A 14,768-nucleotide genomic window follows, 5' to 3' on the forward strand; every position below is an offset into this window, starting at 1 on the left:
AAGAGCTAGAAATAGATATATATATATATATATAAAAAAAAGGAAAAAAAAAAAATACGCCGGCGGTGGGATTCGAACTCTTAGATTTTGTATCGGAGTACAAGAACGATAACTCTGTGTATCAACAGGAAGTTATCGAAGAATTGCATTCTGGGATTCGACAAGGTAACAACGTGGCTGCTTTGTAAAAAGTGCTGGCAATGTTGATGTTTTTGTTGCGTTTTGTTGGTGTAAATGGCGTTTTTAACATTGTTTGTACATCACATGTAACATGTTTTAACGTGAACCGATTTACATATGGTTTTAGTGATTAAAATATCGTCAGCATCGTAAAGAAATCGGCTCCTCAGCATATAAAATTATGATCCAGTAATATTTGACAGAGATGCTTGGAGTTTAAGCTACACAGGATTTGCGGTGTTTTATTTAATTTTATTTTGTGACGAGTAACATTTCGTTATGAATGCGTAAACATGATCTGCTTTCTAGCTGAATTTGTCTTCACGGATTTCATTTTATGTACTAGGCATATGCACTCGTTTCTTCTTCTGTTTACGGGACGCCGTCAAAATATGACGATTATGTCACGGGTTTGTCCCAATGCTTATGTTATTTGTACCTGGTAAGCTACTCTAAATACATAATATAATTTAAGGCAAAGCCTATCTGAGAGCGCAGCAGTTAATTCATTCTTTCATTTGTTGTTTTTTAATTGTGTTACTAAAATAGCAATATTCCTGGTCAATAAAGGATTTCCAACGGCGAAAGAGTAATCTCCCCTGACCCATCAGTTTTATCGATGTTTATCGATGTGTTTTGTTTTTATTTCTTATATATTGTACAGTGAGCTGATTAACTGTACTGCTAGAAACCATTTATAAAATTATCAATTATTAGAATCATAGCTTTGCTGAATTACTGGCATTGAGTTTATAACAAGAAAAACAATATTGAACACATAATACTTCTACTTTCACTTTTTGCAAAAATACGTGACTCCAGCTACAAAATATATATCTCAGCCGACAACGTCATTCTCCGTTGCCAGGCAGAAAATTTCGAAGCAACTGCTCACATAAAAAGGCATTTAAGTTAAGCTTCAGGACAAAATGTAATTGTTAGATTCAGGTAAGAATAAATTAGAAAGTTTATCTTTCACTGATGTTTTCATTTTGAAATTTTCCAAGTATAATTTGTTTGTAATCACACGATAGTGAGATTTTGTAATCACACGAGAGTGTGCGTATACAGGTATATATTTTTAGCCCACCATCATCAGATGGTGGGCTATTCAAATCGCTTTTTGTCCGTGGTCCGTCGTCCGTCCTTCCGTCCGTCCGTCCGTTTGTTAACAATTCTTGTTATTGCTATTTCTCACAAAGTACTGAAGAGATCTGTCTTAAATTTTATTTGTAGGTTCCCCTAGGGCCCTAGTTGTGCATATACCATTTTGGGACTAATCGGTCAACAAGATGGCCGCCAGGCAGCCATCTTGGATTTTGATAGTTAAAGTTTGTTATCGTTATATCTCAGAAAGTGCTGAAGGGATCTTTCTCAAATTTCATATGTAGGTTCCCCTAGGGACCTAGTTGTGCATATTACATTTTGGGACCGCTCGGTCAACAAAATGGCTGCAAGGCAGCCATCTTGGATTTTGATATTCAAAGTTTGTTATCGCTATTTCTGAGAAAGTACTGAAGGGATCTGTCTCAAATTTCATATGTAGGTTCCCCTAGGGCCCTAGTTGTGCATATTGCATTTTTGGTTAACAAGATGACCGCCAGGAAGCCATCTTGGATTTTGATATTTTAAGTTTGTTATCGCTATTTCTCAGAAAGTACTGAAGAGATCTGTCTCAATTTTATTTGTAGGTTCCCATAGGGCCCTAGTTGTGCATATAGCATTTTGGGACCAATAGGTCAACAAGATGGCCGCCAGGCAGCCATCTTGGATTTTGATAGTTAAAGTTTGTTATCGCTATATCTCAGAAAGTACTGAAGGGATCTTTCTCAAATTTCATATGTAGGTTTCCTAGGGACCTAGTTGTGCATATTGGGTTTTGGGAAAGATCGGTCAACAAGACGGCCGCCAGGCAGCCATCTTGGATTTTGATATTTTAAGTTTGTTATCGCTATATCTCAGAAAGTACTGAAGGGATTTTTTCTCAAATTTCATATGTAGGTTTCCCTAGGGACCTAGTTGTGCATATTGGGTTTTGGGACCGATCGGTCAACAAGACGGCCGTCAGGCAGCCATCTTAGATTTTGATATTTTAAGTTTGTTATCGCTATTTCTCAGAAAGTACTGAAGAGATCTGTCTCAATTTTATTTGTAGGTTCCCATAGGACCCTAGTAGTGCATATAGCATGTTGTGACCAATTGGTCAACAAGATGGCCGCCAGGCAGCCATCTTTGATTTTGATAGTTGAAGTTTGTTACTGCTATTTCTCAGAAAGTACTGAAGCGATCTGTCTCAAATTTTTTATGTAGTATGTTTGAAAAAGTTTGAAATGTAGAGAAAAGATCCATCTTTCCATTGTCAGACATAGATCATTCTTTGATGGGCGCCAAGATCCCTCTGGGATCTCTTGTCTGATATTATTATTGTTTCAAGAAACTTTTATTTTCTGTTTTGCAAAGGTAGTGGTCCTTTAATATTTAAGTTTTACCTTCACATTAGTCTATCTAGGTCACTAATTTGAGCTTGAAACTAAGCACAGGCATATATACTCGTGAATTACAAGTCACTTGTAAAAATAATGACGAAAACTAACTGACCCAATTATTTTATGAATTGCAACAGAAGATTTCTTTTTCGTACAATCTGTATCTATAAAACTATTTAGGTTAAACTATCAAAATCATGTTATGGCATATATGCAGGTTAGTCAATTACACATTTGTTTTGTATTTTTAGCCCCTAAGACCATAGTTCTATGTCCATATTGCATTTTTAGAGCAATCAAATATTAAGATGGGTGACAGGTATTGCCATCTTGGATTTTGATATTTGAAGTTAATTACATCTATATCTCAGAAACTACCGAAGGGATATTCTTCAAATTCCATATGTAGGTTTCTCTAGTGGCCTAGTTTTGCATAATTACAGTTTTAGCCCACCATCATCAGATGGTTCGAATTCGAAGTGGGGCAGTTACCAGGTACTGACCACTGGTCATTGGTTTTTCTCCGGGTACTCCGGCTTTCCTCTTTACTGTCCATTCCTGGCACATCCTTACATGACCCTGGCTGTTAATAGGACGTTAAACTAATAAAATCAATTCAAGTTTTTAGAGTGTTAATGAACTTTAATCATTTTTGCACTTTGAAAATTTTAGTGCTAATATTTTGATAATAACATTTACATTTGATACTTCTTCAGTTCTGTATTCTGTGGTATATGCCAAATTCATTGACAAAGTGGAACATAGAACACAGATAATTATGAGTGTTGGCTGTGCTGATTGTATATGCTAGTAATTGCTGATCAGTCATGTTTTACTTTACGTATATTGTATAATTTTAATTTCAGATTCCATATTTCTCAATGCCTAGAGGGAAGTTTTGGCGAAGAGGGCTTGCTGCAAAGAAGGGGAATGGCCACCCCTCAAACAAAGGCTTGACGAGTGACGTTGACATGGGTACGCCCCCTGTAAAAAAGGCACTGGTTGACGACATGGGTACGCCCCCTGTAGAAAAGGCACTGGTTGACGATGGTTTGAGTGTTCCATTTCAAAAATGCTTTACGAGTGACATTGACATGGGTACGCCCCCTGTAAAAAAGGCACTGGTTGACGACATGGGTACGCCCCCTGTAGAAAAGGCACTGGTTGACATGAAGGGTACGCCCCCGAAAAAGGCACTTGAAGTTGATTTGAGCACTAGTTTGAGCACTGGTTTGAGTATTGATTTGAGCAATGATCAAAACACTGGTTTGAACAAAGATTTAAGCTGCAGTTTGAACAATAAATTAAGCAATGCTTCGACAAATTTTATGGAAACTGATTTGAATACTGAATGGAATGAATCTACCTCTGAATTGAGCAATAATTTGACACAAGATTTAAGTACTAGTTTGATCTTAGCAAAGAATACTGAATTACAGACAGAAACCAACATTTCTCAACAGCCAACTACAGGTAGAAATTTCCTGAACCAAACTGTGAAAAAACCCTTAAATTCTGTTGGAAAAAACTTGAGTACCACAGTTCTGAATAAGAACAGAAAACGTAAACCTTTGTATAACATTATGCTAGTCACTGCTAAGTATGAACGCATAAGAAAAAAGATTAATGACAAAGCTATAAAAAAGCAGACAACAAACTCCAAACGGAAAAGAAAAATAAAGAAAAAGCCTCTCTACAATATCATGCTGATAACAAATAAATCAAACCGGAAAAAAAGCAAAGTTACACAAATGTCAGCAGATGCAATTCAACCTGATCAAAATACTGAAAAATATACCAGGATGGGTAAACAAGCAATGAGAAAAAGAAACATCACAAATCCAAAGAAAAAATGTCTACAGAGTCAAAAATTGCCATCAAATGTTAGAAAAATAAGCAAAAACCTAGTTGTGGTCACAGAAAAGAATGCCCAATGCACAGAAAAATGTTGCATCAGAACTACAGGGAAAACTAAATGCGCCAGCAACGGAAAATCAAAGGCAAAGATTTGCTCAAGTAAGCAAAAGAAAGGAATACTAAAGTATAGATTGAAGGCACAAACAAATGATGAGCAATTGCAAATTGATCAAAGTTCTGTACAAAACTTGAAGACTGATGATACAAAACTTCCTTCAATCAAACATGAAACAAGGAAGAGAAAACCAAAAGTTATTGGCGGAAAATTAAAACTTGATCATGAAAATACAACATCACCTGAACAAATCCACTTAAGTGATGAAATGATGAAATCAGTAGAGCATCGTATTGCAGAACTATCTTTTCTAAAGCATGTAGAAGATGTTTGTGCTGAGAGAAATGTTAATTTAAAAAGAAATTCAGAGAAAGACCAAACTCAACTTGCTGATAATACAGCTTTTACCAGCAGTATGGATGTTATTTTTGAAAAACAAACTGGTCCTGTTACTTACTATTTTCAGAAATTATCGTTTTGCACAAAATGCAAACTGATCAGCAAGTTGGGTATTGAAACGAACATTATATCATCTGAAACATGCGACCGAAGAATCTTGGGAAAACCTCTGAACACGAAAATCATAATGGGTGATGGAAATTGTTTCTTCAGAGCCTTGTCGTTTGCGGTATCAGACGAAGAAAGTCACCATAAATTATTGAGGAAAGCAGTTGTTGCGCATATGATAAAATTTCAAAATAAATTCAACAGCTATTTACGTCTGGGTTATAAGTCTGTACCTGAATATTTGTCGAAGAAAAGCATGCTACATGATGGTACATGGGCTACTGAAGTCGAGATCTTGGCTGCAGCAGACTTGCTTCAAACAGACATTTACATTTTTGATGAAGCAGTACATTCATGGCAGCTCTTCTCTGCAAATCAAGTAGATAAAAGAACAAAAGTGGAACTGGAAGCCATTTATATGACACATTGCGATCAGACACATTACAATGTTGTATTGTCTGTAGACACAGTCTTTGCTGTTGAAGGTCATGGATCAAACAAAGTCATATCAGGAGTAAATTCTATAGAAGACAATAAATCAACAACATATGTTGGTTCAGGTGAAACTATACATTTGAGCAATGTGTTACATAATTGTGATACTATTCAAGGGAATTTTCATCAGGGCCATCACAGGTTTTCTGAAAATGCAGGAAAGCAGTGTGTACTTAACAGTTTATCTGCTCTTCTATATAGTAGAGAGAAAAAAATGAGTCTCTGGACAGCTGTTGATTTAGACCATACTCTTATAAAAGGAGATGAAATATATGGGTATCTAAGACAAAGTTCCACAATGAATTACGATTATCTCTCTATACCAGATATCCCACGACATATAGAATACAATGAAAAAATGTTCAAAATAGAGTTTCAAGAATCACTATCAGGAACCTTCGGAAATGTCGAGGATTTGGATCATTTTCAGTTTGTTACACTGTTTGAAGCACTGCAGATTGCTTTAGATCAAGAAAACGTCCATGGTGCATTTATTACATTCAAAGGTAACACGTTTATTGTTGTCAAGCAAACAGCAGGATATTTTGTATTTGATTCACACTCTAGAAATAGATCAGGCTTGCAAATTTCAGATGGGAGCAGTATTCTCAAATTTCTCCATAATGTTCAAGAGGTGTATTGTCATTGCATAAACCTGGCAAGATCAATGAACCATTCACCACAAGATATGTTTGAAGTAACAGCTGCTTCTGTTGAACATCATCGCGTTGAAACAAATTTATTTCCCTCAAATGTCACAGTTCCTGATATGCAGAAAGATACAAGCTTAAAGGAAGACAAGGAAAGATATTTGGATTCAATAATCTACGAAGCGAGGAATGTAATTAACAGTTCAAAAAACAAACAGACACTGTTGGACAAATATTTTCAGTACCAAACAAATATGAGTAAAAATAAATTGCTACAAAGCACAAAGGATTTAGACTTTAAATCGGACAGAAAGCAATACATGAATAGCTACATGAAAAAACGTAGGGCAAGTGAAGATTATAGAATCAAGGATAGAAAGTACACAGAAAAAGCCATGAAGAAAGTGAGGACATCGGAGAAATATTGTGAAAAGGAGCTTGCAGCTCAAAGAGCCACACGACAAAACCCACAAAGGAAAATGATTAATAAACAAAACACTTTAAAAAGTAAGAGAAAAGCAAGAGAAGACAAAGAGTTTTGTCAGCTAGAGTATAAAGCACAAAAAGCTGCTAGACAAAAACCTGACATGAAAATTAAAACTAAACAAAACACTAAACAAAACACTTTAAAAAGTATGAAAAAAGCAAGAGAAGACAAAGAGTTTTGTGAGCAAGAATATAAAGCACAAAAAGCTGCTAGACAAAAACCTGACATGAAAATCAAAACTAAACAAAACACTTTAAAAAGTATGAGAAAAGCAAGAGAAGACAAAGAGTTTTGTGAGCAAGAGTATAAAGCACAAAAAGCTGCTAGACAAAAACCTGACATGAAAATCAAAACTAAACAAAACACTTTAAAATGTATGAGAAAAGCAAGAGAAGACAAAGAGTTCTGTGAGCAAGAGTATAAAGCACAAAAAGCAGCTAGACAAAAACCTGACATGAAAATTAAATCTCAACAAAATACTTTAAAAAGTAAGAGAAAAGCAAGAGAAGACAAAGAGTTTTGTGAGCAAGAATATAAAGCACAAAAAGCTGCTAGACAAAAACCTGACATGAAAATCAAAACTAAACAAAACACTTTAAGAAGTAAGAGAAAAGCAAGAGAAGACAAAGAGTTTTGTGAGCAAGAATATAAAGCACAAAAAGCTGCTAGACAAAAACCTGACATGAAAATTAAAACTAAACAAAACACTTTAAGAAGTAAGAGAAAAGCAAGAGAAGACAAAGAATTTTGTGAGCAAGAGATGCAAGCAAAGAAATTAAAACGAATGGATCCACTGCAATTAGACTGTGAAAGAATATTGAAACAAGAAAGTCGGAAAAGGTGTAGAAATAATGAAAGGGACAAGGACAAAGTTGTAAAAGGTATTAAACGAACAAACAACGATTTTTGCGAACATGAGACAGAACTTTCATTAAAAAGAAAAATGGGCGAATCTATTGAACAATGTATTGAAAAATTCCACAAGAAGGCAGCAGAAGGTCCACTTTTTGTGTGTACATGTTGCCATCAAACATGGTTTCCACGGAGTGTTGTTAAGCTTTCTAACACAAATATCAGTGAGCAAAGTAAAACCTATTGTACAGGATTGAAATCACAAAATGAGGAAGAATGGCTGTGCAGAACTTGTTTAGCATCACTGAAGGAGGAAAAAATTCCAAGACTTTCTGGAAAAAATGGAATGATATGGCCTACAAAGCCAGATGTGTTGCAGTTACACCCTCTTGAAGAAAGACTGATATCACAGAGAATACCTTTTATGCAAATAAGAGAATTGCCTAGAGGAGGTCAGCTGTCAGCTAAAGGAAATGTGGTAAATGTGCCTGTTGACATTCAACCAACAGTAAATGCTTTACCAAGACAGATTGATGAGCATGTAACCATTGCAGTTAAGTTGAAAAAACGTTTATCTCATAAATCGGCTTGCTTTACTGAAAATGTTCGCCCAAATGCTGTTATGAATGCACTACAATGGCTAATGGAAAACAGCGAGATGTATAAAAACGCAGGATTAAGTATCAACACTTCATGGAAAGATGATGTTCAGAGTGATCCAAGTGAGATGATATCTGAATACACGGGTAAATCACAATTAAATGATGACAGAGAAATTGAAACTGCTGAAGACCAGTTTTGTGAAATTTCATCAGATGAATGTATCCAGGGAAATTCTGATACACTTGTTGATGAAGCTGACACTGATACCAACAAAGTGTATGTATTTGCACCTGGTGAAAACCAAAGACCCCTTAGTTTGTATGAAGATAAAGATGCAGAATATCTTTGTTTCCCAACAATATTTTGTGGTCAGAAAAGGAAAGAAAACAGTGAACGCCACACTCCTGTTCATTACAGTGATATTGCAAAATGGGAAATGAGAAGTGTTGATAGGAGGGCTGCTCATTCTGTTCCAAACATATTTTTCAAGTTGAAAAAAATACAAGCAAAACAAATAAGTGACAAAGTCAACCTTGCACTTCGGCGATGTAAATCTGATGGCAAAACTCTGACGGCAGGTCAAGCAAGAGATTCATCAACAACAAATGAAATTGTGAGGTTGAATGAAGGCTATTACATATTCAGAACATTACGCAATTCTCCAGCATACCTGTCATCAAAAAAGAAAGATGTTTTTGCAATGATAAGACAACTTGGTCTGCCTACATGGTTCATGTCTTTATCATCAGCAGATACAAGATGGCCTGATCTTCTCAAAACCTTGGCTCAGTTAGATGGGAAAACTCTGTCAAACGATGATCTTAGAAAAGCAGACTGGAATTTCAAAACAAATTTAGTTCAAAAAGATCCTGTTACCTGTGCAAGATTTTTTGACAACAGAGTTCAACTTTTTGTCAACTCGTTCCTAAAAAGTCAACACAATCCTATTGGTGATGTCACGGACACATTTCGTAGAGTAGAATTCCAAAACAGAGGCTCACCACACATTCATATGCTTTTATGGACTGACAATGCCCCAAGATATCCAGACGATAATGTAGAAAGCCTCATTGCATTTGTTGACAAGTATATTACCTGCTCCTTACAAACAGACAATCCTGAACTAGCAGAACTAGTACAACTTCAGGTTCATAAACATTCTAAAACCTGCAAAAAAGGTGGTAAACCTGTGTGTAGATTTGGGTTCCCATTACCTCCTTTACCAAGAACTATGCTTCTAGAACCACTGGAAACTGATGTTGCAGAATATAGAAAAAAATACACAGATCTTCAGAAGAAAATGAATGAATACAAAGATGGCTGCAGTTTAAGTTTTCTGGATTTTTTACAAACAGTAGTGCAAATGGAAGAGACAGAATATATAAAATGTATCAGAGCATCACTGAAAGGTCCTAAAATATTTCTCAGGAGAAACCCTGCTGAAATGAGGGTGAATTACTACAATCTAGCAATACTCCAGGCATGGCATGCAAACCTAGACATTCAGTTTGTTTTAGATCCCTATGCATGTGCTACCTACATAGTATCTTACATCAGTAAGTCTCAGAGAGGTATTAGTGCTTTGCTTGAAAAAGCCTCACAAGAAGCAGTAGAAGGAAATATGGACCTAAGACGTCAAGTCAGGCATATAGGCAATAAGTTCTTGAACTTTGTAGAAGTCAGTGCCCAAGAAGCTAGTTACTTGATTCTGCAAATGCCACTCACACAAGCTACAAGAGATGTTGTTTTTATAAATACTTCCCCTCCTGATGAAAGGGTGTTTCTCTTGAAAAGTCAAGAAGATTTGCAAAATCTACCTGAGAATTCAACTGATATCAAAGCAGATAATATGATTACCAGGTACACTAAAAGACCAAAACAACTTGAGAATTGGTGTTTAGCAGATGTAGTATCTGAACTTGAAGTAACATTTCCTAAGGAAGAATTTCCAAGGGCAGATAAAATATCGGAATACAATGACGATGATACATTTGGAGAAGAAAACTTTGAACAGGAAGATGTGTTAGTTCACTTAAAGAACGGAATTAAGATACGAAGAAGAAAGAACAAAAGAGTTATACGGTATGTTGGTTACAGCAAGAAAACTAACTCTGAGCAGTACTTTCGAGAAAGAATTCTTCTTTTCCTGCCATGGCGCAATGAGAGTACCGACATAATTAATGGGTACACAACCTTCGAACAACATTATAGAAGCAAAGCTAACATCATTAATGCTATACAAAAGAAATATGAAAACTTTGTTGATGAACTGGAACAAGCCCGACTTCAAGCAGAATGTGAACTTAATGATTTCGATGAAGTGGCTCCAAATACAGAGCATAATGAAGCAGAAGATGCAGACATAGGTCCACAGCCTTCAGAGCAGTTTGTACATTTTGATCCAGACACACAATGTCATAAAGAGTATGATATAGGTCCAGATATTGGTTTACCTGCTAAAACCTCGGATGTGCAGACGAGCCCAGTCCGAATCTCTGAACAACAATACCATAGACTCCTACAGTCTTTAAATTGCAAACAAAGAGAATTTCACAACCATGTCAGTCACTGGATCCAACATAGAGATGAACCACTATATGCATTTTTAACTGGAGGTGCAGGAACAGGAAAATCAGTTGTTATTGAAACCATTTATCAGACTTTGCATAGAGCTCTTTGTTCAGAAGAAGGAGAAAATCCGGATGATGTTCGAATTTTATTATGTGCATATACAGGAAAAGCAGCATTTAACATCAACGGAATGACCATAGCATCAGCATTTCACAAAAAAATGTACCAAACACAGCAAAACATGTATTCAGATGAATTGAACACCTACAGAACAAAGTACAGAAATCTTTCTGTAATCATCATAGATGAGATATCAATGGTTGGAAACAAGCTACTAGCATTTATCCATGAGAGACTGCAGCAGTTGACTGGTACTAAACAAGATTTTGGAGGTGTCAGTATAATTGCTGTTGGTGATTTGTACCAGCTTTCGCCAGTTGGAGATTCCTGGATTTTCAAAGACCTGTCATGTCCAGGCCAAGGCCTTGCAAAAAACCTGTGGAAAGAACACTTTACAATGTTTGAGCTTACTGAAATAATGCGACAAAAAGATGACCTTAAATTTTCTGAACTACTTAACAGACTGCGACACAATCAGTTGACAAATGAAGACAAACAATTAATTTTTTCACGTCAAATTGAAGTAAGCGCAATGCATTACCCACACGCAGCTCCTCATCTTTTCATTGAAAATAAATTTGTTGATGATTTTAACAATAATTTCATGCAAAATCTTGCTACAAATAAAGTAAATGTCAAAGCTGATACAGATGTTTTATCACAAACCAAACTGTCACAAGATGTGAAAAAGATCCTGATAGAAAATCTTCCAGACAAACAAGCCAATACTGGACAATTGAAAACTAATTTAACTGTTGCTGTCAATATGATATATGATATTTCTGTAAACATTGATGTTGCTGATGGGTTGACAAATGGCAGTACATGCGTGGTAAAACACATCGAATATAAACATTCAGCAGTCAGACCATCAATTGTATGGGTATTATTTGGTGAAGAAAAAATTGGAGCAATGAGAAGAAATCAATACCAGCATTTATTTGGAAATAATATAGAAACATCCTGGACACCCATCTTTGAAACAAAACGAACTTTTATGTATAACAGAAAAACATTTGAAAGAATACAGTTTCCACTTCAACCTTCTGCTGCAAAAACTGTTCACAAGGCACAAGGTGCAACCCTTGACAAAGTTGTAGTAAGTTTGTCACAAAGTAGAAAACGCAAAATTCCACACATTCATTATGTAGCACTCTCTCGAGTTAGAACACTGAATAACTTACACATCATTGATTTCAATGAAGGAAGTCTATCAAAAGACAATGATGTTGATACAGAGATGCAAAGATTAAATGACAATGGATTAAAGTTGTGTTTTACTCCACTATATAATGTTGAAATGCAGGGTAAATTTCTTTTCAACAATGCCAGATCATTTCACAAACATTTTCCCGACATAAAGTCTGACCCCAATGTTTATGCAGCTGATGTAGTTGGAATAGCTGAGTCTTGGCTTTGTAGTAGTGATAGAAATGATGCATTTCACTTACAAGGGTTTAATATGTTCAGAAATGACGCCTCGCATTCGCAGACTAGACCTCATCATGGACTCATTACATTTGTCAAATACTCTTCACATGTCAGCAAATATGAAAATTATTCCACAGAAAACATTGAATTTTCTTACCTGTCATTCAACCTTTGTGATTCTGAAGTGCAATGTGTTGTTATTTACAAGAAGCCTGCTTGTCCAATTTCACACTTTTATACTATCATGAAGGACCACTTGGTACCACTTTTAAAGTTAAATGAAAACCTTGTCATTATGGGAGATTTCAATGTAGATTTAACAAAAGCTGGATGTAACACTTTCATAAGGTTTATGGAATCAACATTCCACTGCACACAAAGTATCAATCAGTCAACTACTAAAATGAAGTCACAATTGGATTTGATATTTACAAATTTTGGCGAGAGAGAAACTGGTGTGTTGGAAGCATATTGGTCTGATCATAATATGGTGTATTGTGCTGTGAAATCCATTATTTAAAACCCGCCTTGGAATATTGGTAATGTTATTGACATGCATCTCATTCATGAGATGTATGTCAATTACATCACCTGGGTGGTTTGTCAGAGAATGGGTTTCCACCAATTTTTAACCCTATGCTTCTGACGCCTATGTAGTGAACATCTACATGGCACTCTGTTGCATAGAGTATTTTTATATACCGTAAATTGCAATAATTTGGGTGTTGGAAATTTAATGCGCAAATTTAACTATGAAGGAATCAAAAATACTGGCTTAAGGGTATCTTAGTATTGCTTTGGATGAAATAAATAAGGATTACATCAAACTGGAAATATGAACATAGTGGTTTACACTGTTGATTCGTGCATTAAACACTGCCAACTGCTTAATTTGATATATAGCACAAGGAAATGCAAAATTTAAAAGCATCCTTTTTTTATTCCATTCACCCAAAATACAAAATTTACGGTAATAGCTGAGGGACAATATATTTGTCCTGTTTACCATACATCATTTCTTGTATATGTGTTTTGGTATATTGAGAATCAGGTTCACTGCAGAAAGTTTGCTTAATTTAATTAGATTTAAATTAGAGTTTAATGTATCTATAAAACTGTTGAATTAAATCCTTGTTCTGCTTACATGATGATAAAACTGTCGCACATGGTATGCTGATGAAATAATATACTGATAGAATTTGTTTTGTTTGATTTGCATTATGTTATCCAAGAAATCTTTCTTTTATCATTTACTTATGTCTATTTGACTAAGATTTATAAATCAAGTCAACTTGCTTCTATTTAAGAGTTTAAGAATTTAATTTACAACATCTCTTTGTATATGAAATGTAAAGTTAAAATATTTGAACTTAATTATAAAAAAAACTGCTGTACATGTAATATTTTCACCTTTTATTGTAGTGGCCAATATGAAGGTTTTGTAAAAATAATTTTGAACAATCTTTTCAACAATCGTGTACTTTACTGCTTGTTGAATCTGGTATTATATGCATATGGCCATGTGTTGTCAAACAGTAATGTTCAGTACTAAAGAAGATTGTTCTCTTAGGACCAATTGGTAAATTTTCATATAAAATATATAGAAAATATTCCAGGATTCTAAGTTTTAATAACATAATTGCAATTTTTCACCAAAATTAAATCTTATTTACGTGTTCCATTTCATTATTCTAAGGTTTTCTATGCTAATACATTGTACATGTATTGAACCTCTTCCTATTTTTTCATATCAGAAAGAATTCACTATATATTCATATATTTTCAATTAAACCTCTACCTCTAATATTTATCCATACTATCTATCTTTATGTAATTTTGCAGCATTGTTTTGTTATGCACATAGATATCAAGACTCATAAAAGATTCAATATGGTTGTAGTAAGAATTTATACATATCTATTCAAATCTATAAGGCTTATTATCCAGTCTCATAATGTTGGGTAAAACACTGGAAAGTGAACTATAAGAAAAATTACATTGCATACTAAAGAACATGAAGTACAATACTTGAACAGTTTTAAACAATATGTCATTAACTCTATCCATGAAAGCTTCATTTCATAAATAAAGAAAGGTAAGTATCAGGTAGAGGGGTCACTGCCGCAGCTCTAAAATGCTCGTAAACTCACTCTCTACTGATGAATTGTATAAATCAAACTACATTTAATGTAGTGAAATGGAAGTGAACAGGATAGATGTTTTTGTCATGATTACACATGTTACAAGCTGATATGTGTAAATATTCCACTTATGGATTACTCCATGTGAATGCATTGTCTACTTTATCAATATTTTCTTAAAACTTTCATCAAATACACAAAGAAAATGTTTTATTGCTCTTGAAATCTATTGTGCATATATCAATTACTAGCTATGGTACACTTTTCATGTCA

At 34.9% G+C, this 14,768-nt stretch overlaps 1 protein-coding gene across 1 annotated transcript; it reads left to right on the plus strand.

Moving 5' to 3' along the window:
- The first annotated feature begins 857 nt into the window (after positions 1 to 857).
- LOC138312892 (uncharacterized) lies at positions 858 to 14,028 on the plus strand. The gene has a single exon (XM_069253614.1). It carries the CDS (start codon positions 3,548 to 3,550, stop codon positions 12,872 to 12,874), a length of 9,327 nt encoding a protein of 3,108 aa, XP_069109715.1. The 5' UTR covers positions 858 to 3,547; the 3' UTR covers positions 12,875 to 14,028.
- Positions 14,029 to 14,768: the final 740 nt, after the last annotated feature.

Source organism: Argopecten irradians, unplaced genomic scaffold (assembly GCF_041381155.1).
Source record: "Argopecten irradians isolate NY unplaced genomic scaffold, Ai_NY scaffold_0510, whole genome shotgun sequence".
NCBI lineage: Eukaryota > Metazoa > Mollusca > Bivalvia > Pectinida > Pectinidae > Argopecten > Argopecten irradians.

What these genes read in the sequence shown, in the direction of transcription:
- LOC138312892 (XM_069253614.1), top strand. Translation starts at nt 3,548, where the DNA reads ATGCCTAGAGGGAAGTTTTGGCGAAGAGGGCTTGCTGCAAAGAAGGGG.